Source organism: Arvicola amphibius, chromosome 2 (assembly GCF_903992535.2).
Source record: "Arvicola amphibius chromosome 2, mArvAmp1.2, whole genome shotgun sequence".
NCBI classification, from domain to species: Eukaryota; Metazoa; Chordata; class Mammalia; order Rodentia; family Cricetidae; genus Arvicola; species Arvicola amphibius.
Genome location: NC_052048.2, coordinates 70,202,788 through 70,230,472, shown reverse-complemented (window position 1 = coordinate 70,230,472; position 27,685 = coordinate 70,202,788). Strand labels below are relative to the sequence as shown.

General features: G+C 39.4%; 1 protein-coding gene across 5 annotated transcripts in view; it reads right to left on the bottom strand.

Annotated features, from left to right (window-relative positions):
- Window positions 1-27,685, bottom strand: part of Ctnna2 (catenin alpha 2) — a 994,060-nt gene that overhangs the window by 738,701 nt on the left and 227,674 nt on the right. For 4 of the 5 annotated variants that reach the window (XM_038318875.1, XM_038318872.1, XM_038318876.1 and 1 more), the window contains exon 6: window positions 20,408-20,611. In XM_038318875.1, coding sequence (XP_038174803.1) covers window positions 20,408-20,611 — 204 coding nt within the window. Of the gene's footprint in view, window positions 1-20,403; window positions 20,612-27,685 lie in introns of all 5 variants that reach the window. The other variant, XM_038318873.1, reaches the window with a different exon arrangement.

Here is a 27,685-nt window from a genome sequence, read left to right as displayed (position 1 = left end):
TACTGCCTGCTCTTCCAAAGGTCCTGAGTTCAATTCCCAGCAACCACATGGTGGCTCACAACCATCTGTAATGGGGTCTGGTGCCTTCTTCTGGCCTGAAGGCATACACACAGACAGAATAATGTATACATAATAAATAAATAAATATTTAAAAAAAATAATCTAGAGCGAATGGGCCAAGCAGTGATTTAAATAATACAGTCTCTGTGTGATTATTTTGGGAGTCTGGGTGGCTAGAAAACAAATGAGTGGCCTCCAACTACACCATTACTCTATGGGGTAAAACTCGGGTCATCAAGTTTGACAGCAAGTGCCTTTACCCCCAGTCCTTTTCTTGATCATTTTGTTTGTAGACATTCTTCATTCCTCCAAAAGATCTCTAGAGCTTTTCTACAGTAGACATTCCCAGAAGCCACCCCCTACTGCAAGCCAATAGGTAGCTAGCCTCAGGCATTATTAGGATTTCAGAATCCCATTCTAGTGCTTAGAGTAAATCTAACCAGTAGACAATAAACAACCACCTATAAAACTAACTTATACATTCTCTCTCTCTCTCTCTCTCTCTCTCTCTCTCTCTCTCTCTCTCTCTCTCTCTCTCTCTCTCTCTCTCTCTCTCTCTGTGTGTGTGTGTGTGTGTGTGTGTGTATGTGTGTGCGTGTGTGTTATGTACATGTGTTTATATATACATGAGGGTTGAGTCTGTGTGTATCTATGTGTGGCAGTCAGGGTTGACATTTAGCAATCTTTGGTGAACCCCTGGTATCATTCCTCATGTTTCTCCCATCTTGCTTTTAATAAACAAACAAAAATATTGTGGTTATCATATTGTGTACATAATGGGGAAATTATACGTGTGTGCCACTGTACACATGTAGAGGTCAAAGGAAAGCACTGTGAAGACTATACCAGCCTTTCAGCCTATGTGGGTCCTGGGAGTGAATTCAGGTTCTGAGCTTAGGGTGCTTTTCCTCACTGAACCAACTCACCATCTCCCACATTGTTTAGAGACAAAGTCTCTCTCTGGTCTGCCACTTACCAAGTCAACAATACAGGCCAGAGAGTCCCAGGAATTGTCCTATCTCCACATCTATAGATGACACATTACTTCACCCAGATTTTAAACATGAATTCTGGTGATAGACTCACATCCTCATACTTGCCTGGCAAGCACTTTGCAAACATCTTGCCACTGAAGGCATGCATTTTTTCCTAGACGTCTACAATCCAACTAACACTATTTTCATCAGCTTTCCATCTTGCTGTCTTTAAGTCCCTTTTATCTAATCCAGAGGCTCATTCTCCTTGCCAAGCTTACTATGTGCACAAGTGTTGTCTTATGCCATTCTTTCCACGTAAATCTCCTTTTCCATAATTTCTACATCATTTATCTTTCAGATCAATTTACTTTTAACTGACATAATATTTGTGAGGCATAATATGATGTTTTGATTTATGTACACATTGGGTAATAATCAAATCAGAGTAATTTGCATATTCATCTTCCTAAATTTTGATTATTTTGTGGTGAAGTTATTTAAAAACTTCTACCTATTTTGAGACATATAATGTCTTACTGTTAATTATGTTTACTATACTATACCATGAAATATCAGAATTCCTTCCCCCTACCTAGCTGTAGTACTAGACTTATTTACCAGTTCCTCCTCATTATCCCTCCTCTCAATTTCTTGCCATCTCTAGAGACAAGATTCAACTTGCAAATGCTGTCAGATCAACTATTTCAGACTCTAATTATCGGGGAGGTCATTTAGTGTTTGTCTGTTTGAGCCTGGCTCAAACTGCATATACTATAAATCCTCTATGTCCATTCTATGTTGCAGCAAATGACAGGATTCTACACAGTTTTAGAAGTATCCAACATACCACCATGTATGTATGTATAAATAGCCCACGCGCGCGCGCGTGTGTGTGTGTGTGTGTGTGTGTGTGTGTATACCATGTTAGTTTTATCAACCAACTATTTGGAGGTATTTGAGTAGATAACTTGGCTGCTGTGAGTAGCTTGCTGAGACATTGCTATTCAGGTGCTCTCACACAGAGTGTCATCATTTCCTATGGTGTGAGTGTGGATTGTTGGATAGTTCTATTCTGGAGATCCACATACGGGTCCATATTTCATGTGGAGTCGCCATATGGTTTTCTATAATGGCTGTACCCACTTATACTCTTTAACACCACCTGCGAGAATTCCCTTCCTTTGAGTATTCTCCAGCATTTGTTATTTTTTATGTTTTGATGATAGCCATTTTAATTGGAACAAAGTTCTGTCTCACTACATTTGATCTGTATTTCCCTGTTGACTAATGGTATTCATCATTTTTAATACAACCTTTGCCCATGTCTATGCTTTCTTTCCATATAGACTTTCTGCACATTTAACATGCCTTGCTTACTGAGTAGAGATCTTCCAAACATGTAAAGTGCCATCTCCTTTACTTTATTCCTATCTCTTGGAGACACTGAATTGCTTCTACCTGCATCTGCCTTGTGACATATTTTTCCAGCCACATTTGGAAATCAGATAGTCACAACATTCAGCTACACAATATGTCAGTCATTCAATTGTGCAATATTCACTGTATTCTGGTATCTTTGAATAACCCCTCAAGCACTCAATAATTTTAATGCTTTTTTCCCAATAAAATTGGATTAGATAAACAAAAGAATCCCGAGTCTGACTTTACAGTGATTAATTTCTGTTGTTGTAAGAATTTATAAAGTGGAAATATTAACTTTACGATTGTTTCCTCTTTGTGTTAAAGAAAGCAAACAGATTGATTTACCCAGCAAGTAAGCATTAGTTCTGCCAAACTGAGTTGGAATAATTCAATTGTTCATTATAGGGTGAGAAAAGGCCTCTGATTCTCCTGTCACTATCAAGGAAGGAAATATCATGCATGAACAAAACAGTCAAAATGCTTTATGGAGACGATTGATCACAACCCCTCTTCTCTGCCAAATACTATATTTCTACTATTCTAAAAACTAGAAATCACAATACTCTTTAGAAATGGTAAGCATAAGCCAGGGCAAAAGTTTTAGCAGTATTGCAAGCAGAGCTCTGTTTTTGGCTTGTCAGCTGGCAAAGAATGCACAGACATGAAAGGGAAGCCCTGTGGGATGGCAGATTTGACCAGGGGCTTCCCAGAAACTCTGCATGGTGATTTAGAGGCAAAATCTATTTGCCTGAGCAGATGTTATTCATCAAATATATAAAACTAGTGGCCAGGGTTCAGAATCTGCAGGTACCTGGATATTTCAGAACAGGTCTGCTAATCTGCAAAGAGCCTGGCTTCCACCATTAGCCAGATAGAGCTTCAGATCCATTGCATAAAGTTGAGAGGATTTATACTTCAATAATTGATTTTGTTAATGATTTGGATAAAAATACCTGATACAATTTTATGTAAAGAACATTTTTATTTTTCAATGTGTCTTATCAACAAGATTTCAGGACTTTTGGGTTGTTTTCATTTTACATAAAAATCAAATATTTTATTCAATAAGTAGCAGAGCCACCTGTGAAGAAATTATCTACAAGTGAGTGGGGGAACAGAACTCATTCCTAACCCCGCTCACCCCCAGGAAATTCTGAAGCACTTACAGCCCCAAGGCTTGCAGAATTACAGCTGAAACACACAGTATGTGTCAGTTATTTTCTTATCCTTTAAATATATGGTTGTTCCACTATAGATACATAGTTTTGAAAATAAATTTTAGTTTAGTTTGATTTTTTTGGATATATTAATTTGGTAGGAGAAATTTAATAAAGTGTCCTGATAATAGATGCCTTATGTTAGTAATACATCACTGAAACTTCCCAAATAACTGTCCTGAAGGTTAAATGACTCACCTCTGTGTCTCTTACAACTGTTTTTTGATAATTGCATATTGGTTTCAGATAACACTCTAAATGAATAATCATAATAATCTATATGTTTATACATCAAACCACTAGGCCATATGCTTGATGAAGTTTTAGGAATATACAAATGTAAATGCTGGAATCTGGAAGAATGAGTGGAGAGAAAATTAAGGTGATGCTCACACAGTGGAATATTACTCAGCCGCAGAGAAGAATACAATCATGTCGTCTGCAGGAAAATGGAAGAAACTGGAGATCATCATTTCAGCTAACGCAAGCATGGCCACGAGCCATAAATAAACAGTACACACTTTCTATCGTATGTGCAGCCTGCTGAGAGCAAAAGAAGACCATGGAAGTAGAAGGGAGATGCTAGGGAGACAGAAGCAAAAGAGCTGTGTGTATGTGTGGAAATACAACCAAGGGTCAGGAGATGGCTCAGCCCAAAAAACACTTGTCTCCCTCCACTCCTGACAACCCGAGTTCAATCTCTGGGACCCTTACCAGGTAAAAGAAAAGCGATTCCCAAAACCTGTTCTCTGACCTCCACACATGCACATGTGCTCACAGACACTGAATAAATCAATACAAAACACACATGGAAATGTCAAGGCGAAAGTGACTGTTTTATACAATGGATATGCATTAAGGAAATTCATGAAAATTGGCAAGGTAGAGTTATATATAGAGAGAATGATGTCATGGGGAAAACACCAGTAATACAAAAGATGAATTTATCTAACTTGAAAACATCTTTTTTTTTAAAAAAAAAAAAATCCATTTTCAATGTGCTGAGGCTTCACTTGCATTGGATGAGAAATTGCCGGTCAGCAATGTCTAATAACATGGTGGAAACAGAATCACTAGGTTCAGTTCCTTGTAACTAGTGGGACTGATGACACTCGTACCAGCCCCTGGCTCATCAGAACACAACATGAAGCAGACTATGAAATTAAGTTCCTGAACAATTATTTATCATCGTGTGAATAATCCCAGCTTGCCCAGCTGTCTGACATGACTACGGAGCCCAAGCAGGCATGCATAGCTACACTTTCTCGACTGTCTGAGTGAGAAACAACAGCTGGGACGCTTTCAGTGAGAGTCTTGCAAACACCTGACTAAAACTATAAAATCAAGTGGATGTCACCCTAAGCTGGGCTCCCGCATGTTCAGTGCAGCCTCTATGTTCGCCCCAATGGTTGGCTCCCCTCTGAAACTACGCACTAATCACCCTATCTGGACCTCCCTCTGTAGTCAAGTTGCAGGTTTATGGAGCCCTGGGTAGGACACTGCACTTCAGCTTTCAAATAAGTAAGGCATGGCTGAAGGTGGCAGATTCAGTACACATATTTACCACTTATATTTTCTCACACCCCATCGAAATGGCCGTAAGAGTAATGTTCTTTCAAAGGCATCCAGTTTTCTTTTAAAAGCATCAATGGCAGGGGAAAAAAGCTTCAATATTTTGAAAGCCACATAGCAGAGAAAAGAGGTGCGAGCTCATTTAGGAGCGCTGAGAAAGTGGAATCCTCAGCGAGACACGCGAAAGCCCAGAACAAACCAATTTGCACTGCAAAACTGTCAAAGATGCAGGGATTTGAAGCATCCATTTCTTCTGCAGCAAAGGAAAGAGAAAAAAGTGAGAATTTTAAAACATGCCTGTTGATGTGTTCTCCAAACGGCAGCTAGAACTGCAGGTGCAGCTAGGTTGTCATAAATAAGGGAATTTTTCTTTATGGCCGTATTTTTGCTTCATTATGCATATGCCAAATTGATTTTATTTGCGAATTGGTTGACCCTTGTCTTGGGTACTGTGAACAACACTGCCATGAATATAATAGTCACGAAGACATCCCCTTAGCATACCCATTTCAATCCTTTGAGTATATATGCAGAGAAGTGCGGAGGGGGACCATGTGATACTTCTAGCTTTAGCACTCTTATGAAGTGCTGTTCTGATTTACAGAACGGTGCTGTGGCAACACACAGCTGCTCTTGGAAGGCTGAGGCAGGAAAATTATCCTGAGTTCAAGTCCAGCCTGGGCTAAAAACATGAGACCCTATCTCAAAGAGATAGGAGAGTTACACTAATTTAACTTTCCTACCCATACAGAAATTCAATACTACATGATGTCTTATGTTGGATGTAAAATAACAGTTTCAGAAAAACAGCATGATGGCCAGCAAAAGCTGAGGTGGGAGAATGGGGCACTAAATTTTAGTTACATATGAGGAATTAATCTTAGTTTATTACCTAGCATGGTGACTATGGTTAACAAAAATATTCTTGTTAACAATAATAAAATGTCAAGAGATCTTAAATGCCCTTACCAAAAGGTGGTAACAGATACATTACCTCGCTTGCTTTAATCTGTCCATGATGTATACACAAGCTGAAGTATGACACTAAATCCTACAAGTATGTACAATTACTCATCAATTTTTGTAAAGCATTTTGTACATTTTGTAAAGGGCCAGAAGATCTGAGTGACAGTTGAACTCTAACTGGTCACATGAATTCAGGAGGCCCAAGAACCATTCACTTGTCAGCAGATAGCCTGTTGTTCATTTTCATCTAAAGGGCCTGACGATAGAAACAAGGGCACCAAGAAGATGGCTGCGATACTTTAAAAAATCCCAAGAAAATAAAAATATACAATACAAAGAAAGAAGAGACATTCTTGTATAGATTTTATAAAGTGGAGAAATAGGGCAAACAGACCCAGGGAAGTAGTCAATGTCTGTGGCAAGAGGAAATTCGGGGAGAACTGATTTGTGTATAAGTAGCTCTGATAGAGAGGAAAACACCTTTCCAGATGGGTATGGGTATCTTTTTTGAAGAGATCAAGAGTATAAAATTGGATGCTGCCTACAGGTCCCTAATTTTTAAGTCCTATCATCGAAATAATAAAAATGCCAATGACATCTTTTTGTGTGTCTCCCTTTGATTTATTAGAAGTGAAACTCACAGAACACTCTAACATCTTCTTGAATCATCTTTAAGAGGGGAGGTTTCCCTGGGAAGGTCTCAAGCGGTTTGCTGGCTGGGGTGGGGCAGGATGATTTGTACAGAACAGGAAGAGGAAATGTGATGCTTATTTCTGAATAGAACCATGATAAAGTGGGTTGGTCCATAATGCCTCTGTAGTCCCAGGGGATTAATATGGTTCATTTTGATTGTCAGCTTGCAATGATCTAGAGTCACCTGGGGAGACAGACTCAAAGAGGGTTTGTCTCAATCAGGTTGGACTGTGGGCATGTCCACATGTGGGGTGATACTTTTAGTAATGTTATTGGAGTGAGCAGATTTACCCACAGTGGGGGGCACCATTCACTGGGCAGGGAATTCTAAAGTGTAGAAGGGTAGAGAAGCAAGCTGTGCACAGGCATGCAACCATTATCTCCTCCCTCTGGCCTCTTGGTTATGAAAGGTGATTCACTACTTCAGATTCTTTGGCTTACCCTATTACGGCTGGTAGACTGGAATGATGAGCTAAAACGAACTCCTTCCTCCCTATGCTGCTTTTGTCAGCTTACTTTATCACAGCAACATAAATGAAACTAAGTCAGTCGGGAAGAGATGGAGGCAGAGGAATTCCCTAGGACACTTAGTAAAAGGAATCATCCCTGGCTCTGATATTACAGATCTGTTGGTTTAGGCATGGCTTATAGTCCTATAATATGTATTATATAGTTTTGACACCCAGATTTCAAAATTTCTAGTGCAGCCCACAAAGTTCTGCTTCTTCTGAGATGCCTTGTTCTAGACTTAAGAAAAATAATTTTGAACATGGATGGTTTCATTATTTAGTCAGCAAAACTCAGTGCTTGACTTGCAAGCATGAGGAACAACATCTAAGGCTACCTTCTGGTCTCATTGTACACACATGTGCAACCTCCACCCTGAATCTTGAACCAAAACTCCATGCAAAGTAAACCGAGTAATGGATTACTAGGAGGAGGATCTCAATCATTCAGCTTCAGTCAATACGGCAGTTATCAAACACTGTAGCCAGGAACAAAGCTGTTAAGAAATGAGTTTTGAATAATCCACTTGACTAGGCATTTCAGTTCTGGTGCTTATGGAGAGAGCACAGTCCTTTCAGGGATGACAAACTGTCTTCGTACAAATAGCAGAGTAGGTGTGTGGGATGATATATAGGAATAGGTGTGTTTGAAGGTGGGAGGCTAGACAAGTTGAAGCTCTGAACAAAGAGCTACCCTTCAATTAGCATCTCACAGGGTGAGGCTGGTACAGGTCTGCTTGTACCTTCCTTGTAGATACAAATAAGACATTAGCCAGCAACAGACTCCCATCGATGTTTTGCTTGTCCTTGCTGGGAACGACAGCTCAACAATACTTTGCCAGATGTATTTTTCTTACTGTACTTTTTATAAAAATGGTATTTATTCCCACTGACAAAAAAAGGAAGATCTGTTTCAAACCTCTGTTGAGTTAAATCAACATTTGATTTAACCCATTTTCTTATTTCATCAAGAGTTCCCTGTCTAAGCACAAGAATCATCTGGAGGAGGCTGGAGAGAGAGCTAAATTAATAAAGTGCTTGCTATGTGAGAGTAGGGGATTGTGAGTTCAGATCTCCAGAACCCACTTACTGTACATGAAGATGGGCGTGGTAGGGTACATAGACAAACTAGGCCTGGGAAGGCAGACACAGAAGGATTCTTGGGGATACCTGGCCATACAGTCTAGTCAAATGGGTGCGCTTCAGTGAGAGACGCTGCCTTGGAAATAAGTTGGAGAGTGATAAAGAACAGATACCTGACATTGCCTTCTTGTCTACACATGTGCACAAAAGTGACTGCACACTAGCACACATACACACATGCACACAAATGCTCATATATACAAATAGCAATATAATATAAATAAAAGAATGTCCTAAGCACTTGATCAAGTCAGCAATTAAAATAGCTCTTTGTGGGACACTGTAATTACACAGACTGGATGGGGACTCACAGAATGTCTCAGTAGTGACTTCTACCTTCTGTGCTGATTTATAGGCACATAAAGGGACTCTTTGTGTCTTTCAGGGAGCAATGAGTTAATAACCTCCAGTGCCTATAGTGTAGCCTGTAAAATGCTTAGTTACTGGCAATGAGGGATCTGTCTAGCTCTTGGGGCTCATTCTTATGGATATATCCAGACAGGCATGCTGTTCTAGCAGGAACAGTGAGAAACTGCCCAGGGAAGATCTCTGAACAGAAAAGTAAGCAAATAATGTATCTTTTTCATACTTGTGGCACCTGAAATCCTATCAGGTAGGAGTCTGAGGTAGGAGGATCAGTGGCTCAAGTCCAGCCCTGGTAACACATCATGATCGAGAGCAGCCTGAGCTATAAGGCCATTCCTCAAACAGTGACGACAACAACTCAGTTACTGGTGTCATTCCAAGACCTTTTGGAAAGGTTTCATGAATCTCTTCCCTAGGGCCTTAGGAAAGCTCCAACTAGAGAAAAGGCCTGAGCATGTAAATGTGAAGCAAAAAGGAACCAAGCCGAGCTCATCTTAGCTTATTCTCTGTTTATCACCTGGCTGAGTAAAGAACACAGAGAAATCTCTGTTCCAAAATATGAAACTTAATGTTACTAAACACATAAGCTTTGCTTCCCCTCTTCTCCTCCTCTTGTTCCTCCTTCTAGCCTCACCATTATTTATTATTATTAGGAAAAATAAAGTGAAAACCATTTGTTCATTTGAAAGAAATATGTCTCTATATAGTCTCCCCCATGCCAGTCTACATGGTCTCAGTTCTGAGAATTGTGAACTATATCCTGTTCTTCTTCATAAGGGATAAGTTCCAATAGAGGAACGGAGAGTAACAGCTCACAGAGGAGATGCCATTTGGAATGTGGCAGGTGTAACTATCAAATTAAATATACTGATGCAATCAAGTGAACATATTCAAGCAAAAGTTTAGAAGCAAAGGAGCCATACTCACCAGGTTTTCAAAAGAACATTGTAATCAAAGGGATACTAAGTGCAAAGTCACTGAGAGAGTTTGTGTCCCTGGACACAGAGATGTTACCAGCAACAAAATATTTCTTAGGGTGTAATTATTTCCTAATTGAATCAAGAGAAATTCTATTCATTGTGGGACCAAGACAGTGTGAGGCTCAAACAAAGAAGGCTTCAAAGCCTATCTCTGGAATAACATACCAGGGAGTGAGAACTCTGGTTCCAGGCATGCTGTGTACTTTGAAAACCTAAAGGAAAGGCTTATCTAAGATCTTGTATTTGATAAAAGAAGACAGCAAGCTGATCACTCTGACAGTTTGGTGAGGTAAGGACTCTCAAGAGAAGATCAATTGATAGATTGGGTTGTCCCAGCTGCCTTTGCTATGATGACCAAATCTGATGACTTGGCAGGCCAGGCTGTCAGCAGTCCCTGTTCATTTACAAAGCTAAAGACAACTCCTGACTATCCCATAATGCTTTGTGTTCTTTCTCATCATATTGATTGACCTTGTATGATTCAAGGACTCTCTGAGAGATTGATTTGTTCAGAAAAGAAACTAGCTAGAAGTCTGAGTAATTTTGTTGTTGGATATATTTTTATCTCCACTTTATGCTTGAGTTGATCTTGTTTTCTTTCTGTAAGCAGGAAGAGCTCCTTAAAGAAGCCACAGTTAGCTGAGCGACACTGAGGCTTAGTGTTGCTAGTCTTAGCTCCCAAGAAGCATTCTGTGAGCATTGTCCTCCTACAAGGCAGAGACTGGGCACTCTCGGTTACTGTGCTTCGTCTCTTCCCTGGTACAGCCCTAAGGTAGTGAAGAGCCTTCTGCACACAACATACACCTCCCTCATCACAACTCACAATTCTGCATTCTATGTATGCCCTAGAAATCTCATAATCTTTTGATCCTTCAACATATTTCCAAATGCCACCTTTACTTTCTTTAAAATACTTTATAATCATCATCTAGTAACTGCCCTTATTGTAGGTTTAATCTAAATTAGTCATTTAGGTCAGTTTTCATTCAGGATGGCTTGCTTGAATTTTAGTGTAGAATCTAAACTAGGGTCTTTGTACCTTTTCTGGAAATGCTTTGAGGCAGATTTTTAAATGGCTTTCTTGCTATTGGCAATTGATGGTGGCTGGCGGGAGGGAGTAGCATTCTTTTTTTGAGGATGAAGCCTCTGGTAGGCTCACTAAGCTCCAGCAGATGGGCCAACACTCATTTACATATGGGCAGTACTATTGTATTTAATAGAATTTAAAAAAAGAATGTGCAATTAGGAGAAAGAGGTGATGGTTGGAATATACAGGAACTTGGGAGAGGAAATAGGATTTGGATATGATCATGTTTTTTGCATACATGTATGAAATTTTCAAAAAACAAAAACATAAAAAACCCCAAACTTCTTAAAAAGTGAAAATTGGAAAAAAATGAAACAAGAACTTCTGGGCAAAAGGGTATTGACTTCTACAAGGTGTTTTGATCTTCTACAACAGAACGCTTTCAAAGTAAATTCTGGCTATAACTTGGCATTCTGGAATTATTCAACTTTGGGCCCTGAAAAAAATATATGACCCAGGGCATATGTTAAATTCTTTAAGGAGGGATACTTTCTATTTTACCCTTTAACAGATAAGACAGTATCTATTCTCATTTTTATTTTTTGGAATTATATTTTATTTTCTTAGATCTTACTCGAATTCCATTACCATCTAGGGAACCAGGTTTTCCTCTATTAGAGTCCCCAGCAGGGGCTCTAAATTGTGTGTCTTCTTCTCTGCCTGTATGTCCCACTTGAAACTCAAGCATAGGATATGACAATTCCACAACCATGTCCACTTCATCATTTATCGTTTCCTGTCTCATAGGAATTACCTTGCACAGCTGGAAGTCCATCTGCATATTGAAAAGAATGTAGAGGACTTTTACCTGGATTGTTGGTAGAAAGAGAAAAATCAAGAGCCAGAAAAGCAGCCAGAGAGAGGTTACTGAGGGTAGGAGTAAGAGAAAAAGACAGAAATGAATGATCTGACACTTGCTCTAGTGAAAAAAAAAAGTCAACTGAACATTTCTCAAGTCAGATAATCATCGACTGCCTTAATTTATCATAGCAAAGACTGGGCCCTCATTCTTAAGACAATTTTGCTATCCTCAATTCAAGAGCACTAGTCGGTGAGCATTCACTTTGGTCTCTATAGCAACAGATTCATTGCTGCTAGATTCTTATCAATTACTAACAGATGCCAGTAAAGAGAAATGGCGTAACTTAGGTCTCTTGGCCTACTATGGTCTTTTCCAAGCTTTTAAAGATGTCTTGGAGTGGCCACTCTGATCCATCCAAAGTGAACCTAGATTTCAAACAAATTATAGCTTCTAACATGTGCCTGCCAAATAGTTTTAATCCTAAGACCCAAGACTTGTGTCAAAACACTTCAGAGGTACAAAAGAAGACCTGCTAATAAAACATAACAAATTACCTCCATGTTTACATAGGATATCAGTTTATCTCTGTTGCCAAAGCAAGTGGATTATCTTTACTCAGCTACTTCCAGAGGCCAACAGGACCACATTTCATCTCCTAGTCAGCCACACTGCCTATCTGAATGACTGACTCTAAAGTTCTGTGTCTAACTTCTAAGTGTACAGAGGCCTGAGCCCTGTGTGTACCAGTCAAATTTACAGTTCTTCCAACAGCTATCCACAAAAGTCTTATGATTTTAGAAGGGTTCTGAATCCGTTCTTCCCTAGCCGTGTCAGTTATTATGATTGCCCCCATAGTGTTCATTGAGATAAGAACACATAGTTCTGGGCATCTTTAGCATGAGGAACAGAAAAGAACCAGATCTGAACCAGACACACCCAAGGAGGCATTCTTTTTTTGGCTGTTATCTCTTCTCTGGGAAAGTCACAATAACCTTGATAACATGAGGTTTATTATTTAAAGTTAAATAAAACCAAATAAGAGCACGTGGAAGAAGACAGAAAATAAGTTTCCCTTGACACAGTGCCTTCTTCCTGGCCCCTTCTTATTCTATTTCCAAATGCTTCCCAGAGAGTGTGAGTTCTGTTTTGGCCACTTTACTGCTAGGAATGTTGAGGTTTTGGGATCTGCCAATCTTTCCTAAAATAGCTTCATAAGAAGACATAAAGCAGGTTTTGATTCCAGTGTCTCTCAGATGCTAGGCAAGTACTTTATCAACTGAGCTGACCCTAGGCCGATCCTGCATCCACAAGCAATTGCAGCTATTGGCTCTTGTGCTTGCCCTCCCATAGGAAGGGAATGAGGCAGGGCAACAGTTCCTAGCCAATGCTATCTTTCAAGTGGCACATTCTTTAGAAGCTTTTCATCCTTCTATGGGACCTGTTATGGAACCCTGACACTGGCCTTAACCATAATTGTATGGGCTCTTTTAGCTGCATGCAGATACAGAAGACACAATGGAAACCTGATATTTTTCAGATAAAACAAAATCAATTGTAAACAGTAAAATCTATAATACACAGAAAAAATGCATGGAAGGTAATTTCTAGGTAATGCTTTTTTGTTGTGTATTTATTCATTTGAGGTGGGATTTCTTTCCCTTGGCTCTCCAGGTTGCCCTTGAACAGAAAATCCTCATGCCTCATGCTTCTGAGTTGCTGGCATAGCAGGCACATGCCACTACTGCATCTGTATGTGCACACAAGATGTTAATACCAAGATGAGGCATGACTACAGCCTCACATTCAAGGACAACCTAGGATCTCAGAGAAATTTACATGTGTTTATGTACAAAGGTTTGATTGCATAAAACTTTCCAGGAGTGAAAATTTTTCTAAACTTTAAGTCTGTGTTCACACCTTTCCTAAATCTTTTATTTAGTCACGCTTTGGTTTTAAATCACACCATACTGCCCATACAAATAGGCTTTTATATTTATCTTTGTCAACACGCATCCCTATACTCATCGCTGTACCCAAAATGAATTGCTTCTAAATCAGCTATAACATAGTTATATAATAAAATACTATTCAGCCAGAAAGCATATATTTATAGAACATTTATTTACGTGGAAACATGTTCACAAAATATTGAGTAGAGAAAATAGATTACAAAATACCATATTTTTTTAAAAAATTCAAGGCATAGTATACTTCTGAAAGCCTGTAAACGTCAAAAAGGCACACACTTAAATTTTAACAGTAATTGAATATAGGGAATAGCATGGATCTTTTAAGGTGTATTTTATTATTTATTCTTTATTCTTAACAATGATTGCATATGCATGTTATGCTACAAAGAACAAACCAAAATAATAACAATAGAAAGGCCACTGTTTTCTGAGGTCTTGTGTCCCTGGATATTACTTCACTTGCATGTAATAGAATGTTGAGGAAGAAGGGTTTTTTTTTTTTTCTCTGTAGATGTGTAAAATGATGTATGTACAAATGACTTTTCAAGCAAATGTGGAGCTGTCAAGAGTACAAGAAGGGAATTTTGAGGGGATAGGAGGACAAGAAGAGTTAAGATGGGGTACAGAAGGGAATACACTCACATAGAAGACATGCTTGTATGGAAATGTGAAACCAAATAAATCAAACAACAAGGAAGTGTTTGTTTAAACTTGGCTATATTTTTACATCATGATCAGACTGGAAATGACCTTTATGGACCTTACTACGTCCTCAGAGCACCACATGTGGGCTCTGTGAGGAAGCCCACTCACTGCGATCATGTGAATGAGAAATCTCCCAGGAGGCTCATGTATTTTAACATTACATCCCTCTTCTATTATTAACGGAAGCAGTGGAATCTTCAGAGGGTGGAGCCTTGATGGAGGAAGTCCATCCCTGGGTTTAGCTCAGCCTCTCTTTCTCTGTCTCCCTCTCTGCTTCCTCTGTGCACACGAAATGGGATCTCTGCTTTGTGAGTGCCATGCCTTCCCTGCAGGTGCCACTCGTGGAGCTGTGTGCTAAAACAAAACCAAACAAGAAAACTAAAAGAAACCCCTTTCCTCTAACTTGTTCTTTTGTCCTGGAATGTTTTCACAACGACTGCTATACCCACTTACATTACATTCTAGTGCAAAGCTGCTGGGATTGGGACAGTGATGTCTCAGGCACTTAAGATAGATTTGTGTCACCTCACGCATGTTTCACTGTGCTTCCTAATTACCTGACCTTCAGTGGCAGTTTGCACATTAAGGACATGAATCCACTGGGAGGCTTCCAACAAGCTGAAAAAAATCATGGATCCATGTATTTCATGTGTAATTTTATTTTTAAAAAATACAAATAAGAAGTACCTTGCTAATTTGACAAAATGCGGATCGCCAAGGTCCTCTCCCAAAGGGATTTCTGCTTTATTGTGAAGATTCTTCTCTCGAACTGTATGAGCACCTGAGTGAGTGCATGTGTGTGCCCACTACTGAGTTTAGGCAGGCATGTGTGGAAGTCAGAGATTGAACGTGGGGTGTCTCCTGCCAGTTTGAATAAGTTAGATTGTAGTGACCCCTTAGGATCCATCTTTTTTTTTTTTTGCCGTGCCCGCTCCCCTGCCAGTCCCATGAAAGGTTAAAGGCACATGTTGGCATACCTGGCTTGTACGTGGGTGCCAACGATAGAACTCAGGTCTCAGTGATTGCATAGCAATCACTTTACCCACTGAGCCATCTCCCTAGCCCCATACTTAGCAGACAAAACATTTCATTACTTAAAAAAAATATGTATAAGGGCTGGAGTGAAGGCTTGGTAGTTAATAGTGCTTGCTCCTCTTGCAGATCCCGGTTCACTTCTCAGCACTCAATGTGGAAGGCTCACAGCCACTTGTAATTCCAGTTTTCTTCTGGCTTCTGCAGGCATCTGCATTCATGTGCATGTGCACACAAACAGACACATATACAAATATATAAACAATAAAGTACTTATAACTAAACAGTGAATGGCTACAGAATTGAACCAGGATGCAGCACACACATTGGTCCAGGCAATCAGAGTCCATATTCTCACCAAGGCCCATCAGTGAATTGTGCATGAAGAAGGAAACAGCTCACTGCCTCTCAGGGTTGCACATTACCGTTTTAGTACCTAGAATAAGGATTAAAGTTTTCTTATGGTTCTGAACTATAGTTTAGTAATTAGGATGCATAGTTTATCTTTTTCATTCGTTTATAAGAAAGAGAAGCATACTTAGGCATTTTGGTGACAGAATTTTGAAACACAATTTTTCTACTTAACTACCCATTCAAGTACAATTTGTCTAGCAAAGTATGCAGGTACTGCCAAGTGAGCTATTTACAAATTGCTACTACATTGGAGTAAATCAAAATTTTCTGTGCAGTTTAAATCAAATGAGGATTTCTGACATGTTTTTCGTGATGTCCGATGTCTATTTTACATTTATATAGCAGACATAGTCTTCTCAGTAGCTGTGCTGTATGAAAGTTTTTTCTGAAAATCACAGTCAGAATGTGAACACTTTGCTCCACTTCCACTGTTGTCATCTGTCTAAGGAGGCCATGCTAACGAGGATTATTTCAGAACCCAGGCTCTCTTGACCTTTCTTCCACCTTTCCAGTTATTACATCCCAATAACCTGTCCTGGATGCCTGGATCAAGGCACTCTCCACTCTCAGATGTCCTCTGCTCCCATTAGCATGACAGACATAGCCTGTGTAATGATACACAAGGCTCTGTGCAGACAGGTGCTTCATCCCTTTGCAGACGTCCCAGTAGACCAGATACCCGTGCAGAAGCAAGGCCCTTGGCATCACTGCTTCTTCCCCCTAATGTGCTCTCTGTCCCCTCAACTCCAGAAGATCTTGGATCTGCCATTCTTTCGTGTTTCTGTATCCTCTATATTCAGAGCTCTCCCTCCCTCCTGTTTCTGTTTTGACTTTGGTCTTATCACTATATGAAATAGCTCTCACACAAAGCGCCCATGCATGTGAAGTCCATCATCTCTCTCTGCACCACAAGCCCTGGGGAAGCAGAGGACTTGGTTCTGTTCATTCTTGCATTGCTAATGTGATGCCTGGCACAAAAAAGTAATTTGTACATTTGTTGAATGAATGTAAGTTTCAATCCATTTTAAAATTCTTATCTGTAAAATACTATGTCCTCCTATCATGAAGCTCCCTTTTCCCCTCACAGAGAAGCTAACTTTAATAGATATTTGAAATTATTTTTAATATGTTTAATGAAGAAAATTTAAGGCTTTCAAACTAAGATGCATAAAATAGCTTCCATCGGACAGCTATTGAGTCCTTATCATTTGGAACATGTTATACTGCAACAACTACATGGACAGCACCAATCCCAATTTACATGTTCAGACCATGCATCTTTTTGAAAAAGAGCCTCTACCCATTAAACCCCACATGTAAACTATAATGACAATCTATCACAGGGAGCACTGTGTTAAAGAACAGTTTCACTTATGGTTGTTTCTGAAGTTGAAAAGACCAACATAAGGCCGTGCTAATTGAAAAATTCCTTAGGACCATTATAAACTCTTTACCCAATGCTGTCTGCTCTCAAATGCCAGCTTTTGTCTCTGGTGTCCTTGTACACAGGCTTTTCTCTTATCAGTTACTCTTTAAAGTGTGCAATTTTGCTGCATTTTCAAATCATACACGTACAAACCCACCAAATCACTTACATTTATGGAAACCTCTAGCAAACAATGATCAGAAGGAGCTAAATATGACCCAAGTAGGCAAAGTACAACCTGTGCCCCAGAAAGATTGCTTTCCTTCTATCAGTTAGTGCCCGCCAGTCCTTGGCAATCTCCATCCACATTCCATACCATTTCCTAAGTCCAGTGTCTTAGAATTGTTTTGGATGCCAATGGGGTATTAGAAATTGAATCTTTATCTGGGAATAATCAGTATATTTTTTGAAATTAAAAATAACTGCTTCCCTAAGATTTCAATCTCTAATGATTTGGGTTCATGATTTCTTCATCTTAATGTCATTAACACATCAACAGAAAAATATGATGTGATAATTGATATATTTACTCCCACAGCTTATAGAATGGAAACAATATATAACTGGCAGGCACGATAGCAGAGTCAGCATTTACACAGACTTTTAAAGTAAGACACGCTGTAATATGTCTCTTTAAGCAATATATGCTATATCAAAATAAGCATATTGATTTTATAGACACAGAAATAAAAATATTTTATAGGAACCATGGTGGCATTTTGACTGCATGAAGCTCTACCCTGAAATCATTAGTGTGATTTTAGCATACAGTTTCAAAAAGAACTCAAATGGAAAATGTTTTTTTTATGTCTTCGATGTGAACCTTCTATGTATTCTGCAACTATATAAGAAGCCAGGATTTTAATGAAAATATAAACAATTTCTGAATCCCAAGATTCTAATCAAATGACGAGACTAGAGTTCAATAAAATACAAAAGGCACCAAACTCTGCTAGTCCATATGAGCATACACTGAAAAAAATACACACAAACACATGCATGCACATGTACACACACACACACACACACACACACACACACACAAAACCAAACAAGAACCCACCTAATTCAATAATACTCTATCAATAGATGACAAATGGAATTACATTTCACACCTTGATTACCTGTTCTTTCATCACATCCCACAGCTTCTATTCATGGGAGCACACTTTATTCATATTTATTTATTTATTTATTTATTTTGGTTTTTTCGAGACAGGGTTTCTCTGCAGCTTTTTTGGAGCCTGTCCTGGAGCTAGCTCTTGTAGACCAGGCTGGTCTCGAACTCACAGAGATCCCCCTGCCTCTGCCTCCCGAGTGCTGGGATTAAAGGTGTGCGCCACCACCGCCCGGCTTATTCATATTTATTGATATTAAGACTTTAACCATCACAGCTTTTGTAACTCCCACTACCTTCTTTGGTAATAATTCTTCATCGATGGGAATTCTAGTGTTCTACAATACAAAGCTGAATTCTGCAGTCACATCATTAGCCCCATGCTGTTCTGTTAAAAGCAATGGCAAGTAGAATTCTAGATCCTGTGAGTATCCCTTTTCCACAAATCTGTTATGCAAAGGATTTGCTGGGGGTGGGAGAGCCCTAGGTCACCAACGTCTCTAGCTGTACTCTACAGAACATCCATGCAGTCAAATCACAGCATGTACTGGTAACAAAGGGTCCTATAGAGAAGTCCTCACAAATGCACCATAGCAGACATCCACAATTTATTCTTTGCTGAAAATAGGCAAGTCTTCCGAATTCAATTCATCTGAAGGCTCATGGAAAGGAAAGTGATTTTTTTTATTTCTTCATTTATTCTTCGCAGGCCACACACACATGCGGAGGTCAAAGACAACTTTCAGAAGTAGTTCTCTCCTTCCACCATTTCCATCCTGGAGATCCAATTCAGGTCTCTAGGCTTGGTTGCAAGAACCTTTAACTGCTGAGCCATCTCAGTGGCCCAGGAAACAAATCTGGCATCTAAGTTTCTGGGCTGTTCTCACTATACTTCCTTTTGCTTTTCAAATGACAGAAAAAGTCTGGCTACTTTCTTGAAGTTTATAATGTTGATTTTGTAAGCTGCCTGGGTTTACTTAAACAATAGGAGTTACTGGTTGCAGGGGTGGGGGATGGTAACTCTGTCTCAGCATTGTCTAGGAGTGTTGCACCATAGTGCAAAGCTGTCATAGATTTCAGAATCCCTGTTAGCATACCTCAGTACCATAAAGGACTTTCGGACAACACAATATACACCAAGCCCTGACTTGAGAGGTTTTTTTTTTTTCAACTTGTACTTGATTGTCTCAGAGACAAGAATCCTGCACAGAGGGAACAATGCTCACTCATAAATGTAAACTCTGGAGCACTTATCTAAAGCAGTGCAGCAAATGAACACAACTATAATTTAGAGCCTTTCAAAGCAAAGACTATGGATTCAATCACCTTGCATTTTACATGTACACACAAACACATATCACAATTTACAAGAAGTGGAGAGAATGGTTGTTTTCTGTGCCATCAACAGTGAGACACCCATCACACTTATTGGAAAGTCGCTCATAAGAATTGCCACTTGCAGAATAGGGCTAATAAATTCCTCCAAGTTTGTGGGTAGCTAAAAGTTTTCCACTTTGTTGGATCAGCATGAACACTTTAAAACTTGCTGTGCTTATTAATGCCTTTCAGGGCTGAAGATTAGCATCTATTGCTATTCTTAGCTTTGAAAATGTACTTTGTGAAGGACCAATTGGCACAGCCTCCTTTGTTCCTATCAATCATCCACCTTCACCAACTGAAATCCTACTTAAATCAAAGTGCAACCATTGAAATGACCAAGACGACACCTCTCAAACAACTGAGTTCTTAGATTTTACACTCCACTCAATTCTTCCATCTTGAACATGCACTTAGAAACATAATCAGAGCACAGGCTTCCCCAAAGCAGTTCTTTGGCAAAACCTTACTTTCTTTCAGATAACCTGTCCTCTTTTCCTGCTATGACTGATTTCATCACAAGAGTAAAAGGCGCGATCCACTGAGATGAGAAGGGCCCGGAGGCCTGCACTTACGTTATTCATGTATTCGCTTAGCAGGTCCTGGAGTGCCTGGCGCACCGCATTGCACTCGGCCACAATACGCTCACGACGGTCATCACGCGTGCAGGATGAGTCTGCCATGAGGGCTGCTCCACTGATGATGCTCTCCAGTCTTTCTTCCAGTGATGGCCGGAACCTGGCCTCGCTGAACGTCATGGGGTCCAGGATGATCTTATTCTGAAGGGATCAGAAGAGAAAAGTGAACAGGAGAGAGACAGTTGCCTCAGACACTTTTCTGCATGAAATTATCTGAAGCTAAGACAAGACAGCCCTCCCTGGAAGAGAAACCAAGATACTGAGACGGATTCTGAAATGCTTTTGAGAAAGTTTTTTTTCCCCCTAAATGTAATCTACAGATTGAGAACAGCAAGTCTTATTTGAAGAATGTGTTCTTGGTTAAGGCCATCTGTGGGGAGGCATTTTCAAATGAGATACTGACACTGGCTTCATGGCCTTCAAGGAAAGCACAATGTAACAAGCTGAGGAAATGGGAAGATTTGAAAGCTAAGACATGATTTGTAATCAAAGTATACATTAGGCATACACAGAACATCCCCCAGAGGGACAGCAGAGTCGCAGCTGTCCTTAGATTCCCCAAGCAAAAGGCATCCAAAAAGTTAATTTCCTATTAAGAATTAACACCTTTTATGTTGAATCTAGGTTTTACAAAATATGACCCGAATTGTATGCACCTTTGTGAGTTCCTCTGTTAGTTTTTCTTTCTATCTCCTTCCAGTTCACTCTCTCTGTTTCATGCTTATAGCTTAAGATATGAGGTCTCAGATGACTGCTCCACTCCACATGCCTTCTTGTTGCCATATTTTTTTCTGCCATGATAGAATCAACCCTCTTGAACCATAGCTGAAATCAGTTCATTCTTATAAGTTACCTTGGTCATGATGTTTTATTAGATAAATAGAAAAGTAACTAATATATTACTCATCAGAGAAGGTTCTGTTTGCAGAGGATGGAGGTTAATATAAAGACCTATAATTATTCAAAGTGCAGAGCTTTATGTGTAGGGCTGAGCTCCCAAATAGGATATCTATATCACATCTATATCATACAGACACACACACAGACACAGAGGGAGGAGAGAGAGAGAGAGAGAGAGAGAGAGAGAGAGAGAGAGAGAGAGAGAGAGAGAGAGAGAGAGAGAGAGAGAGAGAGAGAGAGAGAGAGAGACCGAGCAGAGATCTCAAGGAACATCAACGAAGTGGGAACAGAAACATTCTCACAGTCAGATAATAGAGAAGACTGCTGACATATAGTGTCTGCTGGACATGCTAAGGCACATGCATTCTTGAGCCTGGACAAGATTTGCAAAAGACCCAGCTAGCCAACATTCTAGTATGGATAGGAGATGGGCTCGTGGGGGGCTCCCATGTATAGCTGAGGAGGTATTGGCAGCTAGATGAAGGAAAGTCAGTTATTTTTAGGGTTGTAGATCTGGTTGTTTTTCTAGGCTCAAGTGGATGGTCTTTTTAAGCTCATATGCACAGAACTACTATGATCAGTGGGTTATAAAAATTTTAAAAAGTGGTGGATGAACAAGAAGTGGACAGGAAGTTGTGGAGAGTTGTGTGGGAAGAAAGGGTTCAGAAGACGAGGAAGAGCATGGGGAAGTCATAATCAAAATACATTATATATATATATATACATTGAATTCTTAAAGATTAAATAAATTCAAAACATGAAAATTTTAACAGTAGAGAGAGATCTGCTTTCAAGAATCTTAAGGTCTTGAATGGTCAATAAAGTCGGGCTCTTAGTTAGAGAGGAAGAGGGCAGGCTAGACTTCAAATCCACATCAATCCTGGATTTTCCAGAAAATTGCGGTTGATCAAAGTTCTTCTTTCTTAATGCCTGAAGTCTGTAAATGGGAGACAGACACTGCTTTTGGCAAAGTGGTCTTCATATCTATATTTTCTTCTAGTTTATTAAAGTTAAAAGAAAGAAATGTTTACAATTCCCACATGTGCTCATTGGGATCTGCCCAACGTGTCACACAAACATTGGGTATCATGGTCCAAATGGTTACAGAAGTCATGGGGAGGTCCTGGAAGAGCTTATGGCTCATTGTAGTTCATCTTTACAAAAGAAAGTTTCAGAAGGAACCTGACAGTGGAGACAGATGTTTCTGCTCTGCCTTGCCCTGTTTCTCTGTACTAGTGCTGTGCCCACAGTCAAACCCATCTCTCTCCATTCTTCTCCCCTCTCTTCTCCTCCACTCCTTGTCCCCCTTCCCTTCTTCTCTATGACTTTCTGTTATGGAATAAAATATGTAATTAGGAAGCAAAAGACCCTGACATTACACTTAAAGGAATACGTGGTCAAAACAGAATTAATCTTCTACCTTCTTTATAAAGATTAGTGACTGATTTTCAAAGACCTACTTTATAAAAAGTCATATTAACAAACACTACCATAGAATTATTTGTTCTTGGCCTAGGGCAGAGTTTTATCTTTCCTTTCCACTAAAAATCTCAAGAAGTGTCAGTTTTATGGAAATTTGCTGAGGCAAAACTTCTTGAAAAACTGTCAAGTAGTTTCTCCTTAGCATAAGGAGAGTGCTGCACTCCATTTGAACACTGACTCCTGAATATTTCCTAGGGGACACTTACCTCAGAGACACAATCTACCAATGCAAAAGTAAGGTGATGTGGCCAGCAGTGTTTTGAAAATACTGCCTGGCTCACAGCAAATTATCTGAAATGCTCTGAAGAGTCCTGCATTATCAGAGCCTGTTCAATGCAATATTTTCAGAACCTACTTGAGCACAGAGAAAGCACCCTTTAAAACATGTACAGAGGAGCTGAAGAGATGGCTTGGCAGCTAAGAGTGCATACTACTGCTCTGAGAGATGATCAGATTTTGGTTCCTAACCCCCCCCCCCATCAAGGCCTCTCAATACCATCTGTATCTCCAGTTCCAGAAGATCTGACACCTCTGGCCTCTATGGGCACCCACACTCATGTACACATACACAGAAACTTAGTCCAAAATAAGACAAATCTCTTTTATATAACCACATAGTAATTTCTGAGAACCTAAAGGAAACAGCTGGGTAACATAGGAAGGGAGACTTTGCACTGTGAGCTGATTGAGTGCCCTACCTCTCTCAGCTCACGGCTGTCATGAGATGCTAAAGAACACTGAGCCTGACAAACTCTGCATAGAAGTTACACCATCCATTACTTTACTAATGGAATTATTCATTATTTATAGATCACAGGGGGAAAGCTTTGAAAAATCCCCCTGGAAAAGAAACAATAAATTTACAATCTTCTAATCTGTACACAAGGTGCTGATGGGAATCATTGAAGTTATGGATGAGAATGGCTGACGGGTGAAGCCACTCAGGGGAGAAAGGCATAAAGGCATAAAGCACTTGTGTGTGTGTGTGTGTTTGTGCATGTGTGTGTGTATGTGTATGTGACTTTGAATGTAAGCATGTGTGTATGTGTGTTCTTGTGTGTATGGGATGGGGTTCTACTCACACCTCTGTGTTTCTGTAGGCTGGACATTGCTTGTATGTATAGATACAGAATGGGGGTAAAGACTGGTTGAGAGTAGGAACATGTATACACAAGTAAAAGGAGCTCTCCTTGTGTGAATGTGCTCAGAAGTGCATACGGGGTAGCCAATGCATTTTTTCTCTCTCTCCCTCCTTCCCTCCTTCCCCCCTCCTTCTCTCCTCCCCCTCCGTGTGTATATACATCTACATTTTTTTTTGCTGAGTAAGTACAGGTTTCATAAACTAATAGAGACAGTTGTGTGTGTGTTTAAGTTCAGACAACTGAAAAGAATATCTTACCCAGGATCTAGAATGTGGGAAAAATAACAACTAAGATACAAAAACAAAAATCGAACTAAATGAGTTTACAGGCCCAGAAGCTTAAGGATAAAAATCTTTCTACATTTCCAAAACAAATAAATAAACAAAAAAATCCACTGGAGCTGAGTTATGAATGAGAATTCCCAGAGAATGAAAGAAGATAGACATATAAAACATTATTGGAAGAGACATAGGAAGGGAGGAAAATACGGAGGGAGGATTTAAGTAAGCTATCTTTCCTAAAACACATCCCCATCCTTTATAATGATAATCCCCATCAGCAAAAATATCCTGAGAACTCTTTTCTGCACTGCTGCTCAGTCGCTCCCACTGTTCTGTGAGGCTGCCCTCCCACGACAGGAAGGATCTGTTTTCTTCTCATCCTCCAGACTCTCCCATTGTCCTTCAGGATTCTGTTACCCTTCCTTCCTCCTAGGCCAAATGGGCAAAATGCCACCACCAAACAGTAACAGGGCCAGTCTAAGGTTGCTCTCTGTCCATTTAAAGCTAAGATGTGCTCCAATGAGAGGATTTTTATCTATTTCTCATTGTAATTTAAAAATCGTGTCTGCTTTCTTCAAGTCCTTTCCCTCTTTGATTTCCTAGTGCTTTATAATATTTTCAGGTTTTCTCATATGAAACAATTGTGGGCTGTATCTCTTATTTTATCTTTATAAATTCTTAAACTCAATTTAATATCTCCCTATATTGCTTTTCTTTCATTCTGATTATTTGACTTGCATAGAATTTTTAATTAGTCTCTTCCATTTAAAAATTAGTGTTCTCAGAAGTGTGGTGGTGCATGCCTTGGATCCAAGAATTGGAAGTCAGAAGGAGACAGCCTTTTCAGTTTTTCTTGTCTGCCTGCCCTGGATAAGACTTCAGAGACCACTCAAAATAGAAATAGGAAGAATGGACACCCATCTTCTTTCTGATGTTAATGGGAATGCTTTGAGTTTTTCTCCATTAAGTGGGAAGTAATGAGAAATCCATAGGTGCTAGGGAAAGGAGAATCATTTGTTTGGACAGACACAGCTACTGGTAGACTCCCACAGTCCAGTAGATGGATCCATACTCATGTGTATGGTCAACACTACATGGACTTAGTGGGTTACTTTAAAAATGGAAAAGCTTAGCCGGGCGGTGGTGGCGCACGCCTTTAATCCCAGCACTCGGGAGGCAGAGGCAGGCGGATCTCTGTGAGTTCGAGGCCAGCCTGGTCTACAAGAGCTAGTTCCAGGACAGGCTCTAAAGCTGCAGAGAAACCCTGTCTCGAAAAACCAAAAAGAAAAAAAAAGAAAAAAAATGGAAATGCTTAAAAGTCTTTCTGCATACCTGGGAATGGCAAAGAGTTTTGTCGTAGTAGTCAGGAGACTTCTTCCTGAAATTCAGCTACTGGAGTTATGTAGAGAATAGTTGAGTCACCTCGAATATATAGAATTTACAAAATGTAAAAAAAGACAATGAAAAAACATTTGCTAATATGAAGAATTGACAGATTTAATAATTGGCTTATCCTGATTAATTTTTTTTCGGCATGGAAAAAAGTAAATGGCAGTGGTCAGACTTTCCTGTGGATCCTTTTTTTGTTCGTGATACACTGTCAAATAAACATGTCCTAAAGTTTTACTGCTTTCACAAATCAAGGTAGCAAGTGAAGGGATGATGAATTGTGATGTTCTTGCTCGTAAACACTAGCCCTTCACCACCTGCTGTCCAGCATAGCTATTCCAAGTGGGCATAAGAAAAGAAAAAATGTCAACCTGCCCTCACACTTATTCACTTGCCATTATTTTAAAGATCTATAACCCTAAATTCCTCACAGAAGAACTTCATATCACTCAAGCACACTCTTCTAAAGAAATATGTCTTTTGACATGGAGTCACTGAAACATAGAAGTCCCCAAACTCCTCCTAATAATGCACATTCAAGCTCAAAAATATTTTTGCCAATGTTTTCTTGGAAATAAAAGAAAATGTGTGCTTATTTTGGGGTCCTAATCTGCATTTTTCATCTCTACATATCTGTTTACATTTGAAGATCTAAATATTCTAGTTTGTCCTGCTTTAGGTGTACAGAACTGGGCAGGCTTTGAGGTTCAGGGCATCTCTTCTTCTCCCCAGTATACAATTCAGGCCCTTATGTTCTTTGGAATTTGAAGACAGTACTTTAGAACTATATCAAGCCTTTGAAATTTGACTATTTGAGCATGGCAACTGAGAGACCTAAACAGAAGTTTAGATATTAGATACAGGTTTCCTGCTATTCTGCCTTTCAAATATTGCCTAGGTCAGGAAAATCATGGAGACTCCAGTGAGATCAAGGTCTTGGAAAGTATTTGATTGTGTATTGAGTTATTTCCTGGCACAGATACAAGCAATGGCAAAATTAAAATTATCTAAAAATCTGTCAGCCCTTTGAAGTACATGACTAACAACCCTCAGTCAGCCTCTCCTTGTTTTGTTACAATGGCTATAGAAAGACAAAAACAATTCTAAAGAGGATGTTTTATAACATTGAAAACTGAAAGTGAAAATCCCCTATTGATGATCGATCTTAATTCAGGCATGAATACTTTAAATAGTTCTTTTAAAGATTGAAGTTTGAGATAAAAGCACAAATCAAATTTGATATACTAAATTAACTAAGGTGTCCAAATCAAAACAATATTATTTGCTCAGTTTTAAACATTCTCCTTGTGGTATATCATAATTAGCATAACTACATCTCCGTCTTTTGCTATTCTGTGCCAAGCTCCCTCAGTGTGAATCTACATCTTTACATGAAAAGTTTCTCTTGACCTAATTGGAGTACCATTTGGAATGAAAAATAATAAGTTTAAATCATGTACTTTATCAAGTTGCAGAAAAACTATGAATAGCATCTTAGATTTGCCTTAATTTTATAAAATTGCAAATCGCCATATTGATACCATACTCTTTCTTCTGAGGCATATACTTAAAAACAAACTAATTATGGCACTTACCTAATTAAGATATTATTTGTAATTGCACAGTTCAGTTTTTAATTGGGAATAAATGACAAAGATAATGACTTGGTAATTAAAGAATATTTTTATCCATGTTTGATTCTTTTCAAAAGAGGCATCTACCTATGCCCACATTAATTTCACTTTAGAGAAGGCAAGGAGACTCTGGACCACAGTTGCTTGTCAGAGATCGGGAATGCACTGGGTGAAGGCCTTAGGCTCTGGCCACACTGCCTGGATTCCGAAACATGATGGAAGCCAGTTGTACTTTCTGTAATTGATCATGGGCATGTAGTGGAGTACCATGGTGTCTGGAGCACATTCTTAAGCTCTGGATGAGACAGTTTTACAGCTAATCCTAGCAGAGCAAGATTGGATTAAGAATCCTGTGATTCCATGAATAAGATATATGCTAACTTAGGC